Below are 19,879 nucleotides of genomic sequence, written 5' to 3'. Positions count from 1 at the left end.
GAAAGCTGTGAAACGTTTCATGCTGTGAATCTTTGCTGCCATTTTAACGTTTCTGTTCTTCCCTCCATAAATTGGCTGAAAGGCCTCAGAGGCAGAATCGCCTCCCACTCGTTCCACGGCGTCAGACGCTCGCAGCGTCAGACGCTCACGGAATCCAATGGAAAAAGAAACACGGAGGTTCGGCAGCGACCGGCAGAGAGATAAATCCAGTCAGGATGCGTTTCCCCTTTCTGGCTCTTCACTCCAGAATAAATGGAAATAAAGCTGAAAAAATAAAAATATGAAGATGTTTGAATATTTCTCCTGATCAGCTGAGCTACACTACAAAATAAATTAATATAAACCGATAAAGTAAAGTTAGGCCAATTACACTGAGCCACCATGAGTTTAAGAAGGCTAAGCTAAAATATGCTAAAGATAAAGCTAAGCTAATCCAAGTGAAGATAATATTAGCTAATTCAAGCTAAACTAAGATAATCTGGAATATGATAAACATTGGAAAGCTAAGCTATGCTAAACTAAGGATTAAGCCAGGGTAAACTAAGCAAAGATAATATGAGTTAATTTCTCATATTATCCAGACTTTGACTAGACAGGTGGGCTGCACTGGGCTGGTGGAGAGCTAGCTTAGCTAGTAGCATTGACATCACAAGTTACTCTGCTGCCAGAAAATCACTTCCAGGTTCCTCTGAAAGGTTTCTTATGGATCTAAGAAGGGATGAAACTCCAGGCTGACAGCAAAACGTGGTGAGAGCCGCAGGAAGTGCCGCAGCAGGAAGTGCCGCAGCAGGAAGTGCCGCAGCAGGAAGTGCCGCAGCAGGAAGTGCCGCAGCAGGAAGTGCCGCAGCAGGAAGTGCCGCAGCACAAAGCATGGTACGTTTTAGCTTACAGCATGCTGACATGTCTGCTGCTTCAGCTGAAAGACGGAAATGAAGAAGAACCCAGAGAATCCTTCAGTCTGCCTGACCTCAGAGTGTTTTCTGCAGAGCAGAGTGTGAACCATATTTATAGTTGCAAACCCGCAGAGAGGAAAACCTCAGATTTGTGTCCAATCGGGGCGTGAGAGTCTGGCTGCTCTCAGAGTGAAACCACATCAGCAGCGGGCCGCAGGCCGACCTTGGAACCTTTATCTGGTTTTGTTTTGCCGTCAGTCCATTCACGGCCCGGCTGGTCAGTCGGCTGGTCAGTCGGCTGCAGAGCAGCGATGAAGCTCTCGGTCGGTTTGGGGCCTCAGGCGGCTGCAGTGGGAGGAATCAGGAGATATGAGAGGAAATGTGGATGTTGTTATGTGAGCTGAATGTGATTTTCCTCTGACTGGAGGGACGGAGCATGTGGACAGCAGTCTCCACCCACTGGTCACATGATCAGCTGACATTGACAGGCTGTTGACCCCCTCTGCTTCCCAAAAGGTCGGATTTACAGGTGGCACAGACAAACGGATCACCTGTTGGAACCTTTGGCTCATGTTCCTGGTCCGTCTGAACTGAGCCACTAACAGCTGAAATGGATTTAAACTGAGCCTAAAGTCGAACCCGTCAGTTCTGTGGCATTTAAACCCATTTATCTGATTTTTATGAACTGATTCTAAATGACGTCATCCTGGCTCCCGCTGCACCGCCTCGCCTCGACCAGCAGAGGGCGCAGCGCCGCCTGGACGCTGACGTCATGTGACGTACGAGGAAGAGTGAAAACAGCACAACAAACGAGCAGGCAGCGAGCCGCCGTTAGACTGCAGGTTATCAGGACCAGCTGGATCCAGCTGCAGTTCGGCGGTTCGGTTCGGAAAGGACAGGAAAGGTGAGTCGGAACCATGTGATCCGCTTCCTGTTAGCCTGTTGCTATAGCTCTCATTGCGACCGTTTAACGCTCATCGGTCACGTGATCAGGATCCATTTCAACTGAAGCTCATTTCAAGGATTCAATTTAAAATGTTCCGCCTGAGCGGACTGGATGGTCCAGATCCTGTCAGCCGGGAACCGAACCGCTGTGTGTTCGGCTACATGATCAGCAGAACCGGGTTTTCTTCATGGACTCTGGTTCCGGTCCAGCAGTTCCTCAGGTAGCTGCTTCCCTTTCTGTCCCCATCCCAGACTTTCCTCTGACGTCACCAACCCCTACATAAGCTCCTCCTCCGTCCACCTTGACTCCTCCCACCTCGGCTGTCCAGCAGGACCCCCCGCGGCGTCTGCTGCGGGGGTCCTGCCGCACGGCGTCTGCAGACTCACATTTTATTGACTGGGACAAATATGGGCAGATCTCAAGATGGTGGGACGGAGAGACCTGTCCCACCATCAGTGTGTCCATCTTTGTGTCCCTTCATGTTGAAGTCTGACCCCTGACCCAGAGGACAGAGACGTTTGGTCTCGTGGACATGTCTTCTGCGTCCAACTGATTTTATAATCTTTGTTTTCTGTTAAGGTTGTAGCTAAATTAGAGGGAGACGTCTCCGGTCCAATGTCCTCGGGCTGTCCCCCCCAGTCCCCGGCCGTAGCCAAGACAGAGGTAGCGGTGGAGGGAGAGTGCCCCCTGCTGGCAGCTACCTTCGCCTACTGGGACAACATCCTGGGGCCGCGCGTGCGCCACATGTGGGCGCCGCGTGGCGAGCAGCCGATGGCGCTGAGCGACGGCGAGGTCACCTTCCTGGCCAACCACACGCTGAACGGAGAGATCCTGCGCAACGCCGAGTGCGGCGCCGTGGACGTCAAGTTCTTCGTCCTGGCAGAGAAAGGCGTCATCATCGTGTCTCTGATCTTCGACGGCGAGCTGAAGGGCGACAAGAACACGTGCGCCCTGTCTGTCATCCTGCCGCAGACCGAGCTGGCCTTCTACCTGCCGCTGCACGCTGCCTGCGTGGAGCGGCTCACACACGGCATCCGCAAGGGACGCATCTGGATGCAGAAGGTTTGGGGAGAGCTTTAACGTTAGCTGTCTGTTTTAGCAATTTAGCGTTAGCTGTTTGTTTTAGCGATTTAGCTTTAGCTGTGTGTTTTAGCAATTTAGCGTTAGCTGTGTGTTTTAGCGATTTAGCGTTAGCTGTCTGTTTTATTGCTTTACTGTTAGCTGTTGTGGAAAGTTTGGTTAGCATAACTTTAGAGACTGTCAATCTTTATGCATATGAAATATTACAGGCAGCGTGAACATTTGGAGTAGACTTTATGTTAAGGTAAACTTGGATAAAGATCCAAACTAAAACAACGGTTGACTCTGAACTCACATAAATCACTAAGGAGAGCCATCGCGTCCAGCTGCAGGTCAGACATTTTCGTCTGGAATGTAAAAGGACTCGGCTGGTACAGCATGTCTCAAGCAGGGGAATAAAATGAACATTAAAACAGCCCCACAGAGAGAAGAACACACCTTCTAATGCATATATTTAGATGAAGGGAATACAGTCTTATAAAAAGCTTCGTTTTACAGATCGAATTGCTTTTGCCCGAGTCAGCAATTCCCAGAAATGCATTTTTGTCTTTCCTTTTCAACTCGTTGCAGGTCATTCTATTTTGTCATGTGTTGGACTTCTTGATGATCTGGGTGTGATGCTGATGGAACGACATTCTGAATGCATTGAATTCTCTGGATAAAGCTCTAGATGTCGTATGATTGTTCTTTATTATTTCCCTTGCGCACGCGGAGACCTTTGGATCTGGGAAACTAGAGGAAAATTAGCGAGCCAAGTGAAGTTATTCCTCTAGTTTTTAACACTGTCTACTGTGTTGCTTTAGCTTTAGCTTCAGCTGAATACTGTGTTTTGATGATAAGTTCTTTTCCATCGTCCATAAACCTGGTCAGAACCGGGTTAGAACCTGGTCAGAACCGGGTTAGAACCAGGTCAGAACCTGGTGAGAACCGGGTCAGAACCGGGTGAGAACCGGGTCAGAACCGGGTGAGACCGGGTCAGAACCGGGTCAGAACCGGGTCAGAACCGGGTGAGAACCGGGTTAGAACCCGGTCAGAACCGGATGAGAACCCGGTCGCTGTGTGAAGCTCATGGTTTCTTGCTCCCTCTAACTTTCAGGGCTACAACATCATCTCGGTGCTGAGCCTGGAGATCGCCCCCATCATGGAGCTGCTGGCCTCCATGAAGTCTCACTGCGTTCCTGAGGAAATCGACGTAAGCTGAGATCCGGTGTTTGGTTTCACTTTCTAGCATTTAAATCAGGTTTTCTCTGATCTGGACGGTTTGTTTCCTGCGGAGCAGATCAGAGACACCGTGCTAAATGATGACGACATCGGGGACAGCTGCCATGAGGGCTTCCTCCACAAGTAAGCCTAATGGAGACAGATGACAAACAACGGTCGTTTAACACCCGTCAGCCGCCTGATGATGAGTGATGGCGCTCTCCCAGCTCAGCTTCTCCCCAGAGAAACTGAGACGGAGGAATCACCCGCGAGGGAGCAGGAGGCCAGCTTTAGATCCTTAACTGGGCACAGCTGAGAGGCTTTGTGGGCTCGGCCTCCTGTTATGATTTAAAAAGTCATTTCAAAGCGTCTTTTAGCTCCAGACTGCCATTAACAGCAGGACAAGACCAAATACGTGTCCATAAACGACCAGCCTGACATGATTTGTTCCTTTGCTCCGTACATCCAGATCCCCAGACTCACTGACTGCAGTTCTCACTGTAGAATGGTTCATTTGATCAGCAGAGCTAATTGGATACTAACTGGCTCTAATTTTCAAGCATCTGTCTTCCAGAGCCATCAGCTCCCATCTGCAGACGTGTGGCTGCTCCGTCGTGGTCGGAAGCAACCCAGAGAAAGTAAACAAGGTGGGTTTACTGGAACCAACCGTGTGCAAACGCAGCACCGGGCTCCCACCGCTAACCCGCTAATGCGCTAACAGCACAGCTCAATACCATGTTAGTGTGGCACCTTGCTGTTAGCTTTTGCTAAACACCATGTTAGAAGCTTACACAAAATACTGTGTTGGTATAATTTACGATCAGCATATCTTAATATAGCGCTTTATTGCTAGCTTTCACAGTGTAAGTGTAGCACATCAGTGGACGTATTGTGTAGCACAGTTAGCTTTTTCGTTAGCATAGCTTTGTAAACCTGATGAGAAGTTCAGCTGCAGTTTGTTCCTCTGAATATGAAAGTTCATTCTGAGATAATCTGCCTCTTTCATGGTTCCAAACAGCAGAAATGAGAACGCTGACAGTGTGAAACGCTGTCCTGCTGATGCTAGCACATATACTAGCAGCCAAGCCAAACTGGACCCAGCTGGTTCTGGATGGACCTGGAGACTTAAAAACCTCTGAGTGGTTGTGGCTCCAGTTTTCTGAGGTTCTGCTCGTGTGTCACCAGATCGTCCGGACTCTCTGCCTGTTCCTGACTCCAGCTGAGAGGAAGTGTTCCCGCCTCTGCCGGGCCAGCTCCTCCTTCAAGTACGACACGGGTCTGTTCGTCCAGGGACTCCTGAAGGTATCTGCCGGCACCGCGTGGTTCTGCAGGCCCGCTTTGACCCGCCGTCTGACGCTGCCGCTGCCTGCTTCCAGGACTCCACGGGCAGCTTCGTGCTGCCGTTCCGCCAGGTGCTGTACGCGCCGTACCCGACCACGCACATCGACGTGGACATCAACACCGTGAAGCAGATGCCGCCGTGCCACGAACACACCTTCAACCAGCGGCGCTACATGCGCTCTGAGCTCAACGCGCTGTGGAAGACCGATAGCGAGGACGACATCCCGCCGGAAACCGTGATCCACACGGACGAAACCTTCACCCCGGACCTGTAGGCGCACCCTAAGCCCCGGCCCAAACTCTTAAACCCCACCCCAACCTGTAAGCCCCGCCCCTAGGTGTTTATTTGACAGGTAACCAATGAGATGTTCGTCCTTCATTTCCCAGGAACATCTTCCAGGATGTCCTGCATACCGACACGCTGGTCAGATCCTTCATAGACGAGGTGAGAAGTTTTTATTGAGCGAGTTCTGAAGCACGATGGAGAAACATGAAACTGCTGCTGCATGTTACTCAGCAGGCTGTTGCTAGGTAACCAGAGAGTGAGTTGGTTGATTCCACCAACCTGGCTGAACTTGCAATGAGAGGTTGAGCAGTTCTTTCCTCTGCCTACATCTCCCAGAATGCTGTGCGGTTCTAGGTCAGAGTTCACTAAATATTTTAAACGTTAAATATTGAATCAGATGTATTATCTATTGATACTGATCACGTCCATCCATGTTCTTCTGGCCTTGTCCCATCGGGGTCCAGTCCATCGCCATGGCAACACAGAGAGAGACAGGACAAACAACCGCACTCACAGCGAAGGAGAATTTAGAGAGACCAATTAACCTGACGGTCATGCTTTTTAACTGTGGGAGGAAGAAGCCACCATGCACAGGGGGAACATGCTAACTCCATGCAGAAAGACCCCAGCTGGGAATTGAACCCAGGACCTCCTTGCTGCAAAGCAACAGTGCTATCAACTGCTCCACCGTCACAATAAACATAATCACATGTCTATTGAGATGCATATTATTATTAATTGATTGAAATTAACTATAGTTGATGAAAAATAATTTTAACCTGCAGGAGTCAGAAACCATGTGAGCTAAGTGCTAGTTAGCTAAGTGGTAGTGAGCTAAGTGCTACTTAGCTAAGTGCTAGTGAGCTAAGTGCTAGTTAGCTAAGTGGTAGTGAGCTAAGTGCTACTTAGCTAAGTGGTAGTGAGCTAAGTGGTAGTTAGCTAAGTGGTAGTGAGCTAAGTGCTACTTAGCTAAGTGCTAGTTAGCTAAGTGCTAGTTAGCTAAGTGCTAGTTAGCTAAGTGGTAGTGAGCTAAGTGCTACTTAGCTAAGTGGTAGTGAGTTAAGTGCTACTTAGCCAAGTGCTAGTGAGCTAAGTGGTAGTGAGCTAAGTGGTAGTGAGCTAAGTGCTACTTAGCTAAGTGGTAGTGAGCTAAGTGGTAGTGAGCTAAGTGCTACTTAGCTAAGTGGTAGTGAGCTAAGTGCTACTTAGCTAAGTGGTAGTGAGCTAAGTGGTAGTGAGTTAAGTGCTACTTAGCCAAGTGCTAGTGAGCTAAGTGGTAGTGAGCTAAGTGCTAGTTAGCTAAGTGGTAGTGAGCTAAGTGCTACTTAGCTAAGTGGTAGTGAGCTAAGTGGTAGTTAGCTAAGTGGTAGTGAGCTAAGTGCTAGTTAGCTAAGTGATAGTGAGCTAAGTGCTAGTTAGCTAAGTGGTAGTGAGCTAAGTGCTACTTAGCTAAGTGGTAGTGAGCTAAGTGGTAGTGAGTTAAGTGCTACTTAGCTAAGTGCTAGTTAGCTAAGTGGTAGTGAGCTAAGTGCTACTTAGCTAAGTGGTAGTGAGCTAAGTGGTAGTGAGTTAAGTGCTACTTAGCCAAGTGCTAGTGAGCTAAGTGGTAGTGAGCTAAGTGCTACTTAGCTAAGTGGTAGTGAGCTAAGTGGTAGTGAGCTAAGTGGTAGTTAGTTAAGTGGTAGTGAGCTAAGTGCTACTTAGCTAAGTGCTAGTTAGCTAAGTGCTAGTGAGCTAAGTGCTAGTTAGCTAAGTGGTAGTGAGCTAAGTGCTACTTAGCTAAGTGGTAGTGAGCTAAGTGGTAGTGAGTTAAGTGCTACTTAGCTAAGTGCTAGTGAGCTAAGTGGTAGTGAGCTAAGTGGTAGTGAGCTAAGTGCTACTTAGCTAAGTGCTAGTGAGCTAAGTGGTAGTGAGCTAAGTGCTACTTAGCTAAGTGCTAGTGAGCTAAGTGCTAGTTAGCTAAGTGCTAGTGAGCTAAGTGGTACTGAGCTAAGTGGTAGTGAGCTAAGTGCTAGTTAGTTAAGTGCTAGTGAGCTAAGTGCTAGTGAGCTAAGTGGTAGTGAGCTACTTGGTAGTGAGTTAAGTGGTAGTGAGCTAAGTGGTAGTGAGCTAAGTGGTAGTGAGTTAAGTGCTACTTAGCTAAGTGGTAGTGAGCTAAGTGGTAGTGAGCTAAGTGGTAGTGAGCTAAGTGCTAGTTAGCTAAGTGCTAGTTAGCTAAGTGGTAGTGAGTTAAGTGCTACTTAGCTAAGTGGTAGTGAGTTAAGTGCTACTTAGCTAAGTGCTAGTGAGCTAAGTGGTAGTGAGTTAAGTGGTAGTGAGCTAAGTGGTAGTGAGCTAAGTGGTAGTGAGTTAAGTGCTACTTAGCTAAGTGCTAGTGAGCTAAGTGGTAGTGAGCTAAGTGCTAGTGAGCTAAGTGGTAGTGAGCTAAGTGCTATTTAGCTAAGTGCTAGTGAGTTAAGTGCTACTTAGCTAAGTGCTAGTTAGCTAGGTCAGTGACCTGCTGTGTCTGAAGTTAAAAAAATGCTTAAAGTTGGCAGGAAGTTGTAAAACACCACCAGGTAATTATGTGTTATTGGAAGACATTATTAATAATTCCTAAACACCAACTACAAAGTGTTAAAAAAGCAAAAAAACTTTAAATAAATAAAGTATATCCGAGACTGGTGGCTGCCAGACTGATAATCCACTGGGAGAAACCAGACAGGAATAACATCCAGAGGTGAATACTTTTCACGTGGACCTTTAAGGTTCAGAGCTTTTCTGATTGGCTGAAACCAACCAGTTAAAACTGGGAAAACTGGACAGGTTGGGGCTGCTCCTGCTCTAATCACCATGCTAACAGCGGCGTGGCCTGTGGTGACGGGCAGGAAGCCGAAGGAACAGTTTGATGTGTGTCGCCGCTCTCCTCCAGGTGTTCCTGCTGAAGCCCGGCCTGGCCCTGCGGAGCGCCTACCTGGCCCAGTTCCTGCTGCTGCTGCACCGCAAGGCGCTCACGCTGCTCAAGTACATCGAGGACGAGACGTAAGAGGCCGCACGGCGGGGGCAGCATGGTGCTGCGGGCACGTCTGAAGCACGGCAGGACGATGACCTGTGACCCTGGTGGGATTTGTCGCCTCTGACCGGGGTCCAAAGTGCGGCTCGTGGGCCATTTGTGGCCCTTAGGCTGATGTTTTAGCGGCCCGATCCAGATTTGTTCCCCTGATGTTGTAAATCAAACCTTTTGGTTTTAAATCAGGACAAACTGATCAGAAACAATCATGAATCTGTTACCAGCAGAACTTACTGATCTTTAGTTATTATTAAGCCCATAAACCCAGCCGGCCTCTGTTCACAGGCAGAAGGGGAAGAAGCCGTTCCGGGCCCTCCGGAACCTGAAGGCCGACCTGGACCTGAAGGCCGAGGGGGACCTGAACATCGTCATGGCGATGGCTGAGAAGCTGAGGGCCGGGCTTCACTCCTTTGTGTTCGGGAAGCCGTTCTACACCAGCGTGCAGGAGAGGGACGTGCTCATGAGCTTCTGACCCCACCAGGTCAGAACCGGGTCAGAACCCGGTCCAACCGGGTCAGACTGAAGCTGTTTGCTTCCTTCGTCTCCAGGAACCAGAACTTGGACTGATGTCAACTTAGACTTAAGCTGATATTTGTTTTAAATGTGCTGAATTTGTGAGACAACTGGAGCTTTTTAATATTTTATAATCATGAATAATTTCAATTATGATGAGTTACTAAACTCCAGCTCAACTCTGAAAAGTTTATAGACCATAAATCAGCAAATCTGCTGAGATGGAAAGCTTCACATCCTGTTCTGCCTTTCTCTGATTGGCTGTCAGAGTTCTCTGCCTTTCTCTGATTGGCTGTCAGAGTTCTCTGCCTTTCTCTGATTGGCTGTCGGGATCTGATTTGCTTCATGTTTTATCTTATTTTGTTGATCTTTTTTCAGCTGTTTCTGTTTTCTGTTCATCAGCGAGAAACGTTTCAGGAATAAAAGTTAAACAAAACAGAACTGTTTACTTACTTTGTAGCTGAATTTCTCCAGTTCAGTCCTCACTGGTTGTGGTTTCCACACAGAACCACCAGCTCTGACTGTAGAATCCCAATTAGAGGTTAAAACATGAAACTCCTCAGTAATGAAACAGCAGATTTCCATCATCCCTGGTGGTCAGGAAGGTTTGCATGAATCAGAACTTTCTGAGGATTAAAGATGGTGGAATATAAACCCGGCGCCCCTGAAGAGTTGCGTTAAAAGCACTTCGCCTTCCACAACAGCCTAATTATAATCACATTTCCTCTGAGATCCTTCAGTGCTGCATATTTAAACTAAGACAAGCTGCTAATTATGTAGAGAGCCTGACGTCCTTCAGGAGTTCAGCAGACAGAAAGCTGCTAGTGCTGCGCGGAGCCGGACGTCCATCAGGGAGCAGGCCGGGACTGAAGGACAGCTTAGCTGCCTACAGGTTTAACAGACACCCAGGAGGGTCAGCAAACAAACAGTCCTCCTGCTGATGGACAAAGATGGCGCCCAAATGCATTTAGGAGAATTTAAACCTCAGCAGCCTCAGCTTGGTACAGAGAAAACACTCAGGTTATGATTCAGATTAGTTTAAAACGTTTCTCTGAGGAAAACCCACAGAGCGTGGAGTCACTGCAGCATTCCCTCCTCTGGGACCAGCAGGGGGCGACAGAGTACAACCCCCTCATTCTCAGCATGCATGCTGCGACAGCAGAGAGAAAAAACTTTGAGCCACTTCAAAGCACAACCTCCGTATTTTAAAAATAATTCACTAAAGACAGAAAATACTTGCTATTTAATGAATACAGGAGTATATTGGTATCACTGCTGCCACCACCTGTTTTGGAGGGGAACTACTTGTTTCAGAGTGGTGCACCCACTGGCTCTGCCCTGTTACCGGGAAGAAACCTCCAGCAGAACCAGAGCCAGCTGCCACACAGAACAACCCAGAAGGTCTGATCCAGGAGAACCTTCTGCTAAAGAGCAGCGAACGTTGATGGCAGCAGCAGCTGCTTCAGCTCTGAGTCAGTTTAAAGGTTGAAAACGCCGCCGTCTCCAAGCAGCAGTTTGCTTTGCAGAAAAAAATACAAACACACAAAAACCCATGACATCCATAATGAGTTAGCCTTTAGCTTTAGCCTTTGGCATTATCCTCTAGCTGTATATCTGCAGAAGGAGACCTTTAGGCTGCTGCAGGAAGGCGTTACAGAACGCCAGCTGGAGCTTCTATTATGAGAAAAAAACAAAGAGTTGAAATAACAGCAAACACCATAAAACTGGAGAGTAGTAGGAGAATAAAGTTAAGTCTTCCAGCAGCCTGAGCCTGTTGCTGCATGACTGTTCAGGTTAACCTAAACCACTCTAACTATAAGTAGGCTATAAATTGCTTCTAAAGTTGATTTGGCCACAAAATAAGTTTTACAATTTCATAATTTGCGGTCCTGCTGAAGGAGAAAATTCTTCATGTTTACCAGAACCGTCCGGTTCAGTCGCAGAGAAGACGCTTCCAGACGCTTCCATGATGTCATGAACGATGATGAAGATGATGACGAGGATGGAGCCCCAGACAGAGAAAACCTGGACATTAACAAAAGGATAAAGTCGTTTATGTATAGAATGAACAAAAATAAACTTATTAAGTAACATAAAGTAAAAAATATAAAGGATAATTTTAAGGATAATAACACAGTGTCAATCATTAATTAAAAATGAGCTATGAATGAAAGTATGTAGACTGCAGTCAAGATGTTTAAGTTGAAACTTTGCAAAGGTTCATTTTGAAGTTCAAAGTACAAAGAAGAAATATATAGAATATTATCTCTCAATAAAAATATCTACAATTAAGTAGAAATAATCAAATGAAGTTGAAATGTCTGTGATAAAGTTTGAGTTTATATTCAAGTTATGACTGAATTTAGATTTTTTTAAAATAAAACTTAAAATAATGTCAAAAATATTAATAAATTGTAACTGTTTTGAAGTTTCTTTAGTTATTTGAAGGTGATAAAATTATATAGAATGAGTTTCAAATGTTTACAAGTTTTATACAGTTAGGATTTTAAAATAAATATACATTTCTAGAATAAAGTAATCAGTTTTCAAAATGTCATGTTTGAAATAAAGTCAAAACGCTTAGAATAAAATTAAATTAACATTAAAAAAGACTAAAAACATCCTGATTAAGTGCAACTTTAGTCAAAGATGTAACGTCTCACAAACTATAAATGTGTGGAATATTAATAAGGCTCATATTTATCATCAAGACAAACTGAAAAATAAAAACCATACTTATAAATGTACTGGTTCATATTCAAGTCAAAACCTTCATAAAAGAGAAGAAATTTCTGGAATAAAGGGAAGTTGTCTAAAAATGAATTTCTTCACTTCATAGATTTAAATAAGAAATCTCCTTTGTTTACTCTTTAAATCACGTTTATTTTAGGTTAAATATCAAAACAAACTTCCTTTAACTCCATCGTCCAAAAACGATCGTGTTGATAGGTAGAAAATCCGAGGTGAGCGTGGATTCAACCAAGATTTGATTTGATTGGTTAGCTTCTGAACGGCTACTTCTTCATGATTGGCCAGTTGTGTGACAGCTCGGGTAAGAACAGGAAGAAACGCGCAGTGGCGTTCAACCGTGTAAATAGTGAACAGAGGATGCTAGGTGTGGAACTCGACAGAAGGGTGGCTGCTGCTGGTTGACTGGCGCCAGGATGACACCTCCTGCCGTACCGGGAGTTTTACGGTAGGCCGCTCTCAGTCATGGAGCTGGGTGTGTGGGAAGAACGGGAGAAGCCAAGAGGCGCGGCCTGCTTCGTTAGCAGGCTAGCAGCTAGCCCAAACAATAAAGGAATTAGTCCAGAATTAGCGCTCTGGATGGAAATGTCAAGTTTATGTTTGTGTCTCGTCTGCACCCAGTCTAGATATCAGAACTGTTTATGTCCCGAACTGTTCGGTTTTGGTTCGGTCAGAGAGGCGGGGTTCGGTCCAGAGAAGGCCGAAGTTGGTTTCTGAATCGCAGCTTGGGTAAAGGGCTGTTCCGTATATTTAAGCTGCCTTTAATCAGCTAAAATCTGAAATACTTGGACGGATCAAAGGATAAGTCTACACTCCAAAACCCAATCCAGGATTAATTTGTCTTTATTCTTTCTCTAGAAGGAGTAAAAATGACCATAGTGTTGAAATTGTGCTTTTCATAAGTTAAACAATGATGTTTAATCCAGGTTTGGTTAGTGGTGAATAAACGTTGTAATCCAGTCAGAGGAGCAGTATTTCTGTGTGTTTTTACTCAAATGAAAGTTGAAAACTAGCCTATCCAAGAAATTACTCAAGATTTTTCAAACTATTTGGTAAAAAAGTGACTAAAATAATTGAATACAAACAAATAATGCAATTACAGAACAGATTTTAAGCAGAAGAAACACTTATTTATATACATTCTTCAAATATAAAGTTATGAAACTCATTGTTAGTTTATACAGTAGTGTATATATATGTTAGAATAAGCTACATTCAGATTAATATATAGTCTTTACTGTATTCAGAGATTTTACTGAAGATATTTGATGCTTCATTGCAGCATAAACATAAACTTTGCTCCTCTAAAACATTTCCATGTGAAATAAAAATCTTCAGGGCACCAGAGATCTGTGACTGCTCTCACACAAACTGCAGGTAGTCATTCTTTCAATTTACTGGTGTTTTTAAAAAAAATCCTCATGAACAAAACAATGTGGAAAATGGTAAAAAAAAAGAACATTTCAACAATGTTGTCAACTGGAATTTCTCAAAATTCTTATGATTTAAGTAGATTTTTCACAATAAAGATCCATCTCAAACCCATAGTTTAAAACCCTGAAATTGATCTGAACTTCCCTAAAAACATCAGATCATCTTGAATGGGCTGATCGATGATTTAATCATTTTCAGTGTTTTAGATTTTGCTTCATCAGATGTCGTCCAGCTTCCTGATGGAGCTAAAATCAGACGCTAACTTCAGCGTAACTCCCTGCTGGCTGAAGGTGACAGTTGTCAGTTAAACTGAAAGTGAGTTTACCTGAGCTGACAGGTTACAGGTGAGCTGCACTTTATTCCATAAAGTTTCAGAAGCTGAAAGGAGCTTGTGGCCTTACAGGAAGCTCTGCAAGGAAACGACTGGTTCACTGACAGAGAAGGCACCACATTTTTCTAATATTAAATAAAAATAAAAATTTCCTCTAGTACAGAGGAAATTTTGAAAATTGATGATTAAATCTGGATACATTTAACATCTAAAATCTGTCAACTAATTTAAAAAGTGTACATTTTTTATCTGAAATGCAAAATGTTTCTTTTTTGTATAGTTTTGACTTAGTTATTGCTCTGAATAAGTCATTTTTTCTGCAAATTGCATTTTTCAGTTCGTACACTGCAGTTGGCTATTTATTGATTACTAAATTAATTGATCAATTCAGTGACAAATCTGATGTTTAGAAGTGGAAAACCTCTATGAAAGGTTCCTGTTTACCAGCTTATAATCATTCCTTCATTGCAGATTCATTAATTCTGTCTGAAGTTTAATAAAGCAATGATTTGAATTCATTAATGTTTTTATGGTGTCAGAACCGAACCGACCCAATTCTCCTTTTTCACCTTGGTCATCACATTGACTTTCTGTCTGGAGACACTTTGAGTCTTAAATAGGAAAGTGAAAAATAGAAACAATACTTGTTTATTAAAATCCCGTTTCTATGGGGAAGACATATGACGTAACACAGCGAGCCGTCTCTCTGAAGCAGCATGTTGTCCTCTAAACTGATAGAAATAAAAATAACCTCCAAAGCTCAGAGAATGTCATAAAAATGTCTCATAAAGACGGAGACGACGTCCATCCTGCTCACTTTTTTACTCTTGGACAATTTTATGTGTAACAATGGCAACAAGGTATTGTTTTCACAACCGGGAGTGGCTGATGAGCTTCATAAATGACACCTGAACTCTGACCCCAAACCTCAGAGGAGTTGAAGTTCCTGCCAACATGAACTGTTTGTCCAAGCAGAACTGGGCTCTTACTGGTCAGACTGGAATCACGTTGAGCTTCTGAGCAACAAACACTCTGAGATGAGGAGACTCGTGTCCATTAGAAGGCATGGTGGAAGACGTGTGATGCTGGGGGCCTGGCGCCCCGACTGCATGGGCCATCATCGGGTTCAGCAGCTCCGCAGCAGATGACTCGAGATGGACGCCGTGGTCACAAAGAAAAATCTGTGACTAAAGTTGGAAATATTTGATTCGTTTTTTGGTGTCAAATCAGGCATAACTGGACCGACCCACCAACATCCTTTTTACTGATTATTCTTTTATTTTTCAAGATGGACACCATAGTTGTCATGAAAAATACATTTTTGCACAGGTTGCGAATATGTGACCTGTGCAAAAATGTACAGGTTACACCCAGTTAGATGGGTGTTTGGTGTCAAATAACAGTTGGTGTATTTTGAACCTTACAAAACATTTTATATTTTTTTGCTCGTTTCCTTTTTCTGGTGGAAGTTTTTAAAAATGGCCGCCATGGTGGAGAAAAATATCAGCAGCCATATCTGACCTAAAAGTTCACTGTACAAAAATCTTAGCTATGCTAATGCTAAACTACTACATACATAAAAAATTAGCTAAAGCTAATGCATAACTAATTAGCTAAAGCTAATGCATAACTAATTAGCTAAAGCTAATGCATAACTAATTAGCTAAAGCTAATGCATAACTAATTAGCTAAAGCTAAAGCATAACTAATTAGCTAAAGCTAATGCATAACTAATTAGCTAAAGCTAATGCATAACTAATTAGCTAAAGCTAATGCATAACTAATTAGCTAAAGCTAATGCTCCCCACTAAGTCGCCTGTCTCTCTTCTTCTCCTTCCAGCTGACTCACCAACAGCAAAGTCCTGGCTTTCTGATTCTGCTGCATTTTATCACTTTAAAGTTTAATGAACAGGAAACTTTTGATGAGACCTAAAGTTATGTATTTATGGGTAACATTTTATGTAATAAATGATTGAAAAGGTCAAAAAACGAAGGCCATCTTGAAATTCAAGTGGTTAATGGGAAATATGAAGTACAACCTGAGGGGCTAGCATGCTAACGTGTATTGAAACTAATTCTTACAGCTTTGTGACTCAGTCGTTTCCATAGAAACCCAGTCCAGGGGTCAACAGGTGAAACAGGAACCTGATCTAAAGTGAGGCGCTTTTTTGTTTCAGCAGCAGCTGTTCTCTGCTGCTGCTGATGTTGATCCTAAAAGCTAAAAACCTTCTTCTCTTATTTTCCTCCCCACATGGATCATGTTAGGTGTTAGAAATCAGATCTACAAGTAGAAACAAGACTTCATTGTTCCACTAATGGCTTCAGCATCAGCCCTGCTTGCTGTTTTTAAGACAAGAAAGTTCATCTGGTCTATGTTTGCTTTGATTTGTAGTTTTCTGCTGCTGCCCAAGAGCCTGTAGCCATGGATGAACAAGGCTCCAACAACACCTCCTTCCTCAACTATGAGGATCTGGAGACCTACCTGAACCGGCACAACTCCAAGTTCATCTGGCTGCTCGTTGGTAAGAGACTCACTGCAACCTGTATGGAAAATATTACACCTTTAAATGCTCCTTTGAAGGTGGAACTGCTGCTGTAAACGGACTTACAGCAGCAGTTCCTAGCTTCTGTAGGAACTGCTGCAGAAGCTAGGAACGAGGAGCGCCCGGCGCGTTAGCCGCTGTTAGCGGAGCGGCTCGGTGTGCAGTGTGACTCATGTTGAATTTTTCTTGTTTCAGCCACCATTCTGTCCTGTGGATGGATCATCTACTTAACCTATTACAACTCTCGCAACATCGGACTGTTCCTCACCCTCATCATCAACCGGCTTTACAAAGGAGGCTACATTCACATCGGTATGTTGGACAGGAAACGCATAGGCCCAGGCCAACTTCCTGTTTCTGAGAAGCACTTCCTATTTGCTTTCACATGTTGGTGTAATGTGTCCTGAGGAGCTGCTGATGTGTTAAAATATTTTAAGGGCCGGCATCATGTAAAATCAACCAGTCCTGGAGGGCTGCTGTCCTGCAGATGTGCCACAAGTACAAAACACTGAATGAAACGGCTTCGTTACCTCCTCCTGGTGTAGATCAGATCTCCAGAGACTTAATGACCTCATTAATCTGTTCAGGTGGTGCAGCAGAGGCTCATCTGAAAGTTCCAGGGCACCAGCCCTCCAGGACTGGAGTTTGAGACCCTGCAGTGTTGCATTCCTGCAGTGTTGCATTCCTGCAGTGTTGCATTCCTGCAGTGTTGCTTGGAGAAATCCTTTAATCTCCATGGCAACCATTCAGCTGCATTACTGCTGGGTGAACCTAGCCCCGCCTTTGAGACACAGCTCCTCCCTCTTTCAACGCCTTCAGACTAGCCAGCAGCTATTAGCAAACAGCTGGTGGAACTGCTGAGCTCATTATATTAGCTCCTTCTCAAAATAACGCTGATAGAAATGTTAGAGGGTTGATGGATGTGCTACGTTGGGACGACTTCCTGGAGGTGGAGCATCAGAAAGAGCAGGAGCTTTTAAAGAGACAGAGACCCATTTTCAAGGTGTTAAATTACAAAGTAAAATTCATTTTAATTTATATGTGGTACATTTTTCTAATAACTGAATGTAACATAGTTACTTGATTGTGCCATAAGATTAAACCATATACCTGAAAAATGAATAACACTGTTCCTTTAAAGCTGCAGTACGTAATTTTTATAATTTCTTTTTTAAATATTTTTTCTAACAGTCACTCGTTATGACAGTTTAACATGTGACAGATGGTCTGTGAATAAATTAAACTCCTCTGTCTCCCAGTGGTAACAAGAAACTACCAGTCGGAACCAGGAGGCGGGTCTTAGTGCTGTCAATCAAGCTTGTGAGGAAAATAAATGTTTGGAGGGTGAAGAAGCTAATGGCCGGTTCAGAGACCAGTTTTTGTTTTATTTAGAGATTGGCTTCCTCCTGCAGAACCGGGTCAGGCGCCATCGGGTTTCCAGGTGGCCTCGCTGTCTGTTCGTCATGGTAACCTGTTTGTCGCTCCGCAGGTTCGTTCTCCTTCTCTGTGCTGTCGGGGAAAGTCATGTTCAGAGACGTTTACTACATCAACCAGGACATGTCCATCAGGTCAGCTGATCTCTGCTGCTCCTCTTTATCTCTCCGTCTCCATGGCGGCCACGCCTCCTCCTCATTGGCTGCGCTCTGTGTTGCAGGATCCAAGATGGCTTCCTCATATTTCGCTGGTGGAAAATGTATAACCCAAAACAAAAGCAGCATGGTGAGTTGAGCTGCTGAAATGTTGACACGGAAACGATTATGTAATCACTAAATAAATTACAGTTAGCTTAATCATCTCCATTCTGATCAATTTCTGAAGGACAATTTTATTTATAGAAACAATATAATCAATGTTATTGTTTTGGTTGGAAGTGGTTTATATTTCAGTTTTTTTATAACATTTTGTTGTTTTAGTAACAATAAATTCCCACGAATGATTTTTAAAAATCCCTAAAACTAGCAGGATTAGATTTACTATTTTTCAACACTGTTTTTATAACGGAGCATCAGAGTCCTCATTGTGTCTCCTGGACGTCCTCATTGTGTCTCCTGGACGTCCTCATTGTGTCTCCTGGACGTCCTCATTGTGTCTCCTGGACGTCCTCATCGTGTCTCCTGGGCGTCCTCATTGTGTCTCCTGGACGTCCTCATCGTGTCTCCTGGACGTCCTCATCGTGTCTCCTGGACGTCCTCATCGTGTCTCCTGGACGTCCTCATCGTGTCTCCTGGACGTCCTCATCGTGTCTCCTGGACGTCCTCATCGTGTCTCCTGGACGTCCTCATTGTGTCTCCTGGACGTCCTCATTGTGTCTCCTGGACGTCCTCATCGTGTCTCCTGGACGTCCTCATTGTGTCTCCTGGACGTCCTCATCGTGTCTCCCGGACGTCCTCATCGTGTCTCCCGGACGTCCTCATCGTGTCTCCTGGACGTCCTCATTGTGTCTCCTGGACGTCCTCATTGTGTCTCCTGGGCGTCCTCATCGTGTCTCCTGGGCGTCCTCATTGTGTCTCCTGGACGTCCTCATTGTGTCTCCTGGACGTCCTCATTGTGTCTCCTGGACGTCCTCATCGTGTCTCCTGGGCGTCCTCATCGTGTCTCCTGGACGTCCTCATCGTGTCTCCTGGACGTCCTCATCGTGTCTCCTGGGCGTCCTCATCGTGTCTCCTGGACGTCCTCATTGTGTCTCCTGGACGTCCTCATTGTGTCTCCTGGACGTCCTCATTGTGTCTCCTGGACGTCCTCATCGTGTCTCCTGGGCGTCCTCATTGTGTCTCTTGGACGTCCTCATTGTGTCTCTTGGACGTCCTCATTATTTCTCCTAGATGTCCTCATTGTGTCTCCTGGACGTCCTCATTGTGTCTCTTGGACGTCCTCATTATTTCTCCTAGATGTCCTCATTGTGTCTCCTGGACGTCCTCATCGTGTCTCCTGGGCGTCCTCATTGTGTCTTTGGTTTTCTCGCTGTCAGATCCCAAAGCGGAGACGAGGCTGTTTGTGATGGTGAACGGCTTCGAGTTCCACGTCTACAACCGGACCGACCTTTACGCCCGGCTGCAGGAGACGTTCGGTCTGGAGCCCACGCTGCTCAGCGCCCGGCGGGACGAGGAGAGGGGTCCGGACCCCCAGAACCACACCCTGGACAGGTCCGGACCCGCCAGCCTGTTCATAGGCTGACTTCCTTCCTCACTTCTTTCATTCATTTCCTTTCTTCCTTAGTTTCCTTATTTACTTCCTTCCCTCTATTCCTCACTTCCTTTCCTCGCGTCCTTGCCCCCTGATGCTGTCTAATCAGTAATTGTGTTAATCCGACTACCTGCAGCGTGAACGTCCAGACGGAGAGTCCCGAGCCGTCGTCATCATGGCGATCCCTCATCCCAGTGATCAAGCTGAACATCAGCACTGTGAGCGACCTGCCGGCGGTTCTGTAGCGGCTGCAATGGCTGTTCAACCAGTTTATACTAGTTTAATCTGCTTTATCTGGGTTTAATCTGGGTTTTCAACTGGTTTAACTTGGT

The 19,879-nt window shown here is 45.0% G+C and overlaps 2 protein-coding genes across 20 annotated transcripts in view; both read left to right on the top strand.

Annotated features, from left to right (window-relative positions):
* Positions 1 to 1,627: 1,627 nt before the first annotated feature.
* Positions 1,628 to 9,749, top strand: c9orf72 (C9orf72-SMCR8 complex subunit). 6 transcript variants are annotated; one of them, XM_055053454.1, is made up of 10 exons: positions 1,628 to 1,797; positions 2,419 to 2,901; positions 4,016 to 4,111; positions 4,199 to 4,263; positions 4,694 to 4,766; positions 5,305 to 5,421; positions 5,496 to 5,731; positions 5,848 to 5,905; positions 8,658 to 8,767; positions 9,081 to 9,749. In XM_055053454.1, exons 2-10 carry the CDS (start codon positions 2,455 to 2,457, stop codon positions 9,265 to 9,267), a joined length of 1,389 nt encoding a protein of 462 aa, XP_054909429.1. In that variant the 5' UTR covers positions 1,628 to 1,797; positions 2,419 to 2,454; the 3' UTR covers positions 9,268 to 9,749. The 6 variants fall into 6 exon arrangements, 4 of the variants coding, with proteins under 4 accessions (XP_054909429.1, XP_054909431.1, XP_054909430.1 ...); XR_008607544.1 differs by lacking the exons at positions 1,628 to 1,797; positions 8,658 to 8,767; positions 9,081 to 9,749 and adding exons at positions 1,830 to 2,059; positions 5,978 to 6,100; positions 6,211 to 6,462; XR_008607543.1 differs by lacking the exon at positions 1,628 to 1,797 and adding an exon at positions 1,832 to 2,059 and having other exon boundaries at positions 8,658 to 8,845; positions 9,081 to 9,195.
* Positions 9,750 to 12,354: 2,605 nt separating this feature from the next.
* Positions 12,355 to 19,879, top strand: part of kiaa1109 (KIAA1109 ortholog) — a 68,194-nt gene continuing 60,669 nt past the window's right edge. For all 14 annotated transcript variants that reach the window (XM_055053380.1, XM_055053382.1, XM_055053390.1 and 11 more), the window contains exons 1-7: positions 12,355 to 12,504; positions 16,214 to 16,343; positions 16,560 to 16,676; positions 17,854 to 17,932; positions 18,019 to 18,083; positions 19,333 to 19,507; positions 19,684 to 19,765. In XM_055053380.1, the coding sequence (XP_054909355.1) occupies positions 16,244 to 16,343; positions 16,560 to 16,676; positions 17,854 to 17,932; positions 18,019 to 18,083; positions 19,333 to 19,507; positions 19,684 to 19,765 (618 nt within the window). In that variant the 5' untranslated portion in view covers positions 12,355 to 12,504; positions 16,214 to 16,243. The remainder of the gene's footprint in view (positions 12,505 to 16,213; positions 16,344 to 16,559; positions 16,677 to 17,853; positions 17,933 to 18,018; positions 18,084 to 19,332; positions 19,508 to 19,683; positions 19,766 to 19,879) is intronic.

The sequence above is a fragment of the Poeciliopsis prolifica genome, unplaced genomic scaffold (genome assembly GCF_027474105.1).
Source record: "Poeciliopsis prolifica strain line A6 unplaced genomic scaffold, Auburn_PproV2 SCAFFOLD037, whole genome shotgun sequence".
NCBI classification, from domain to species: Eukaryota; Metazoa; Chordata; class Actinopteri; order Cyprinodontiformes; family Poeciliidae; genus Poeciliopsis; species Poeciliopsis prolifica.
Note: the sequence above shows the minus strand (reverse complement) of the source record. Positions and strands in the feature narration are given on the sequence as shown.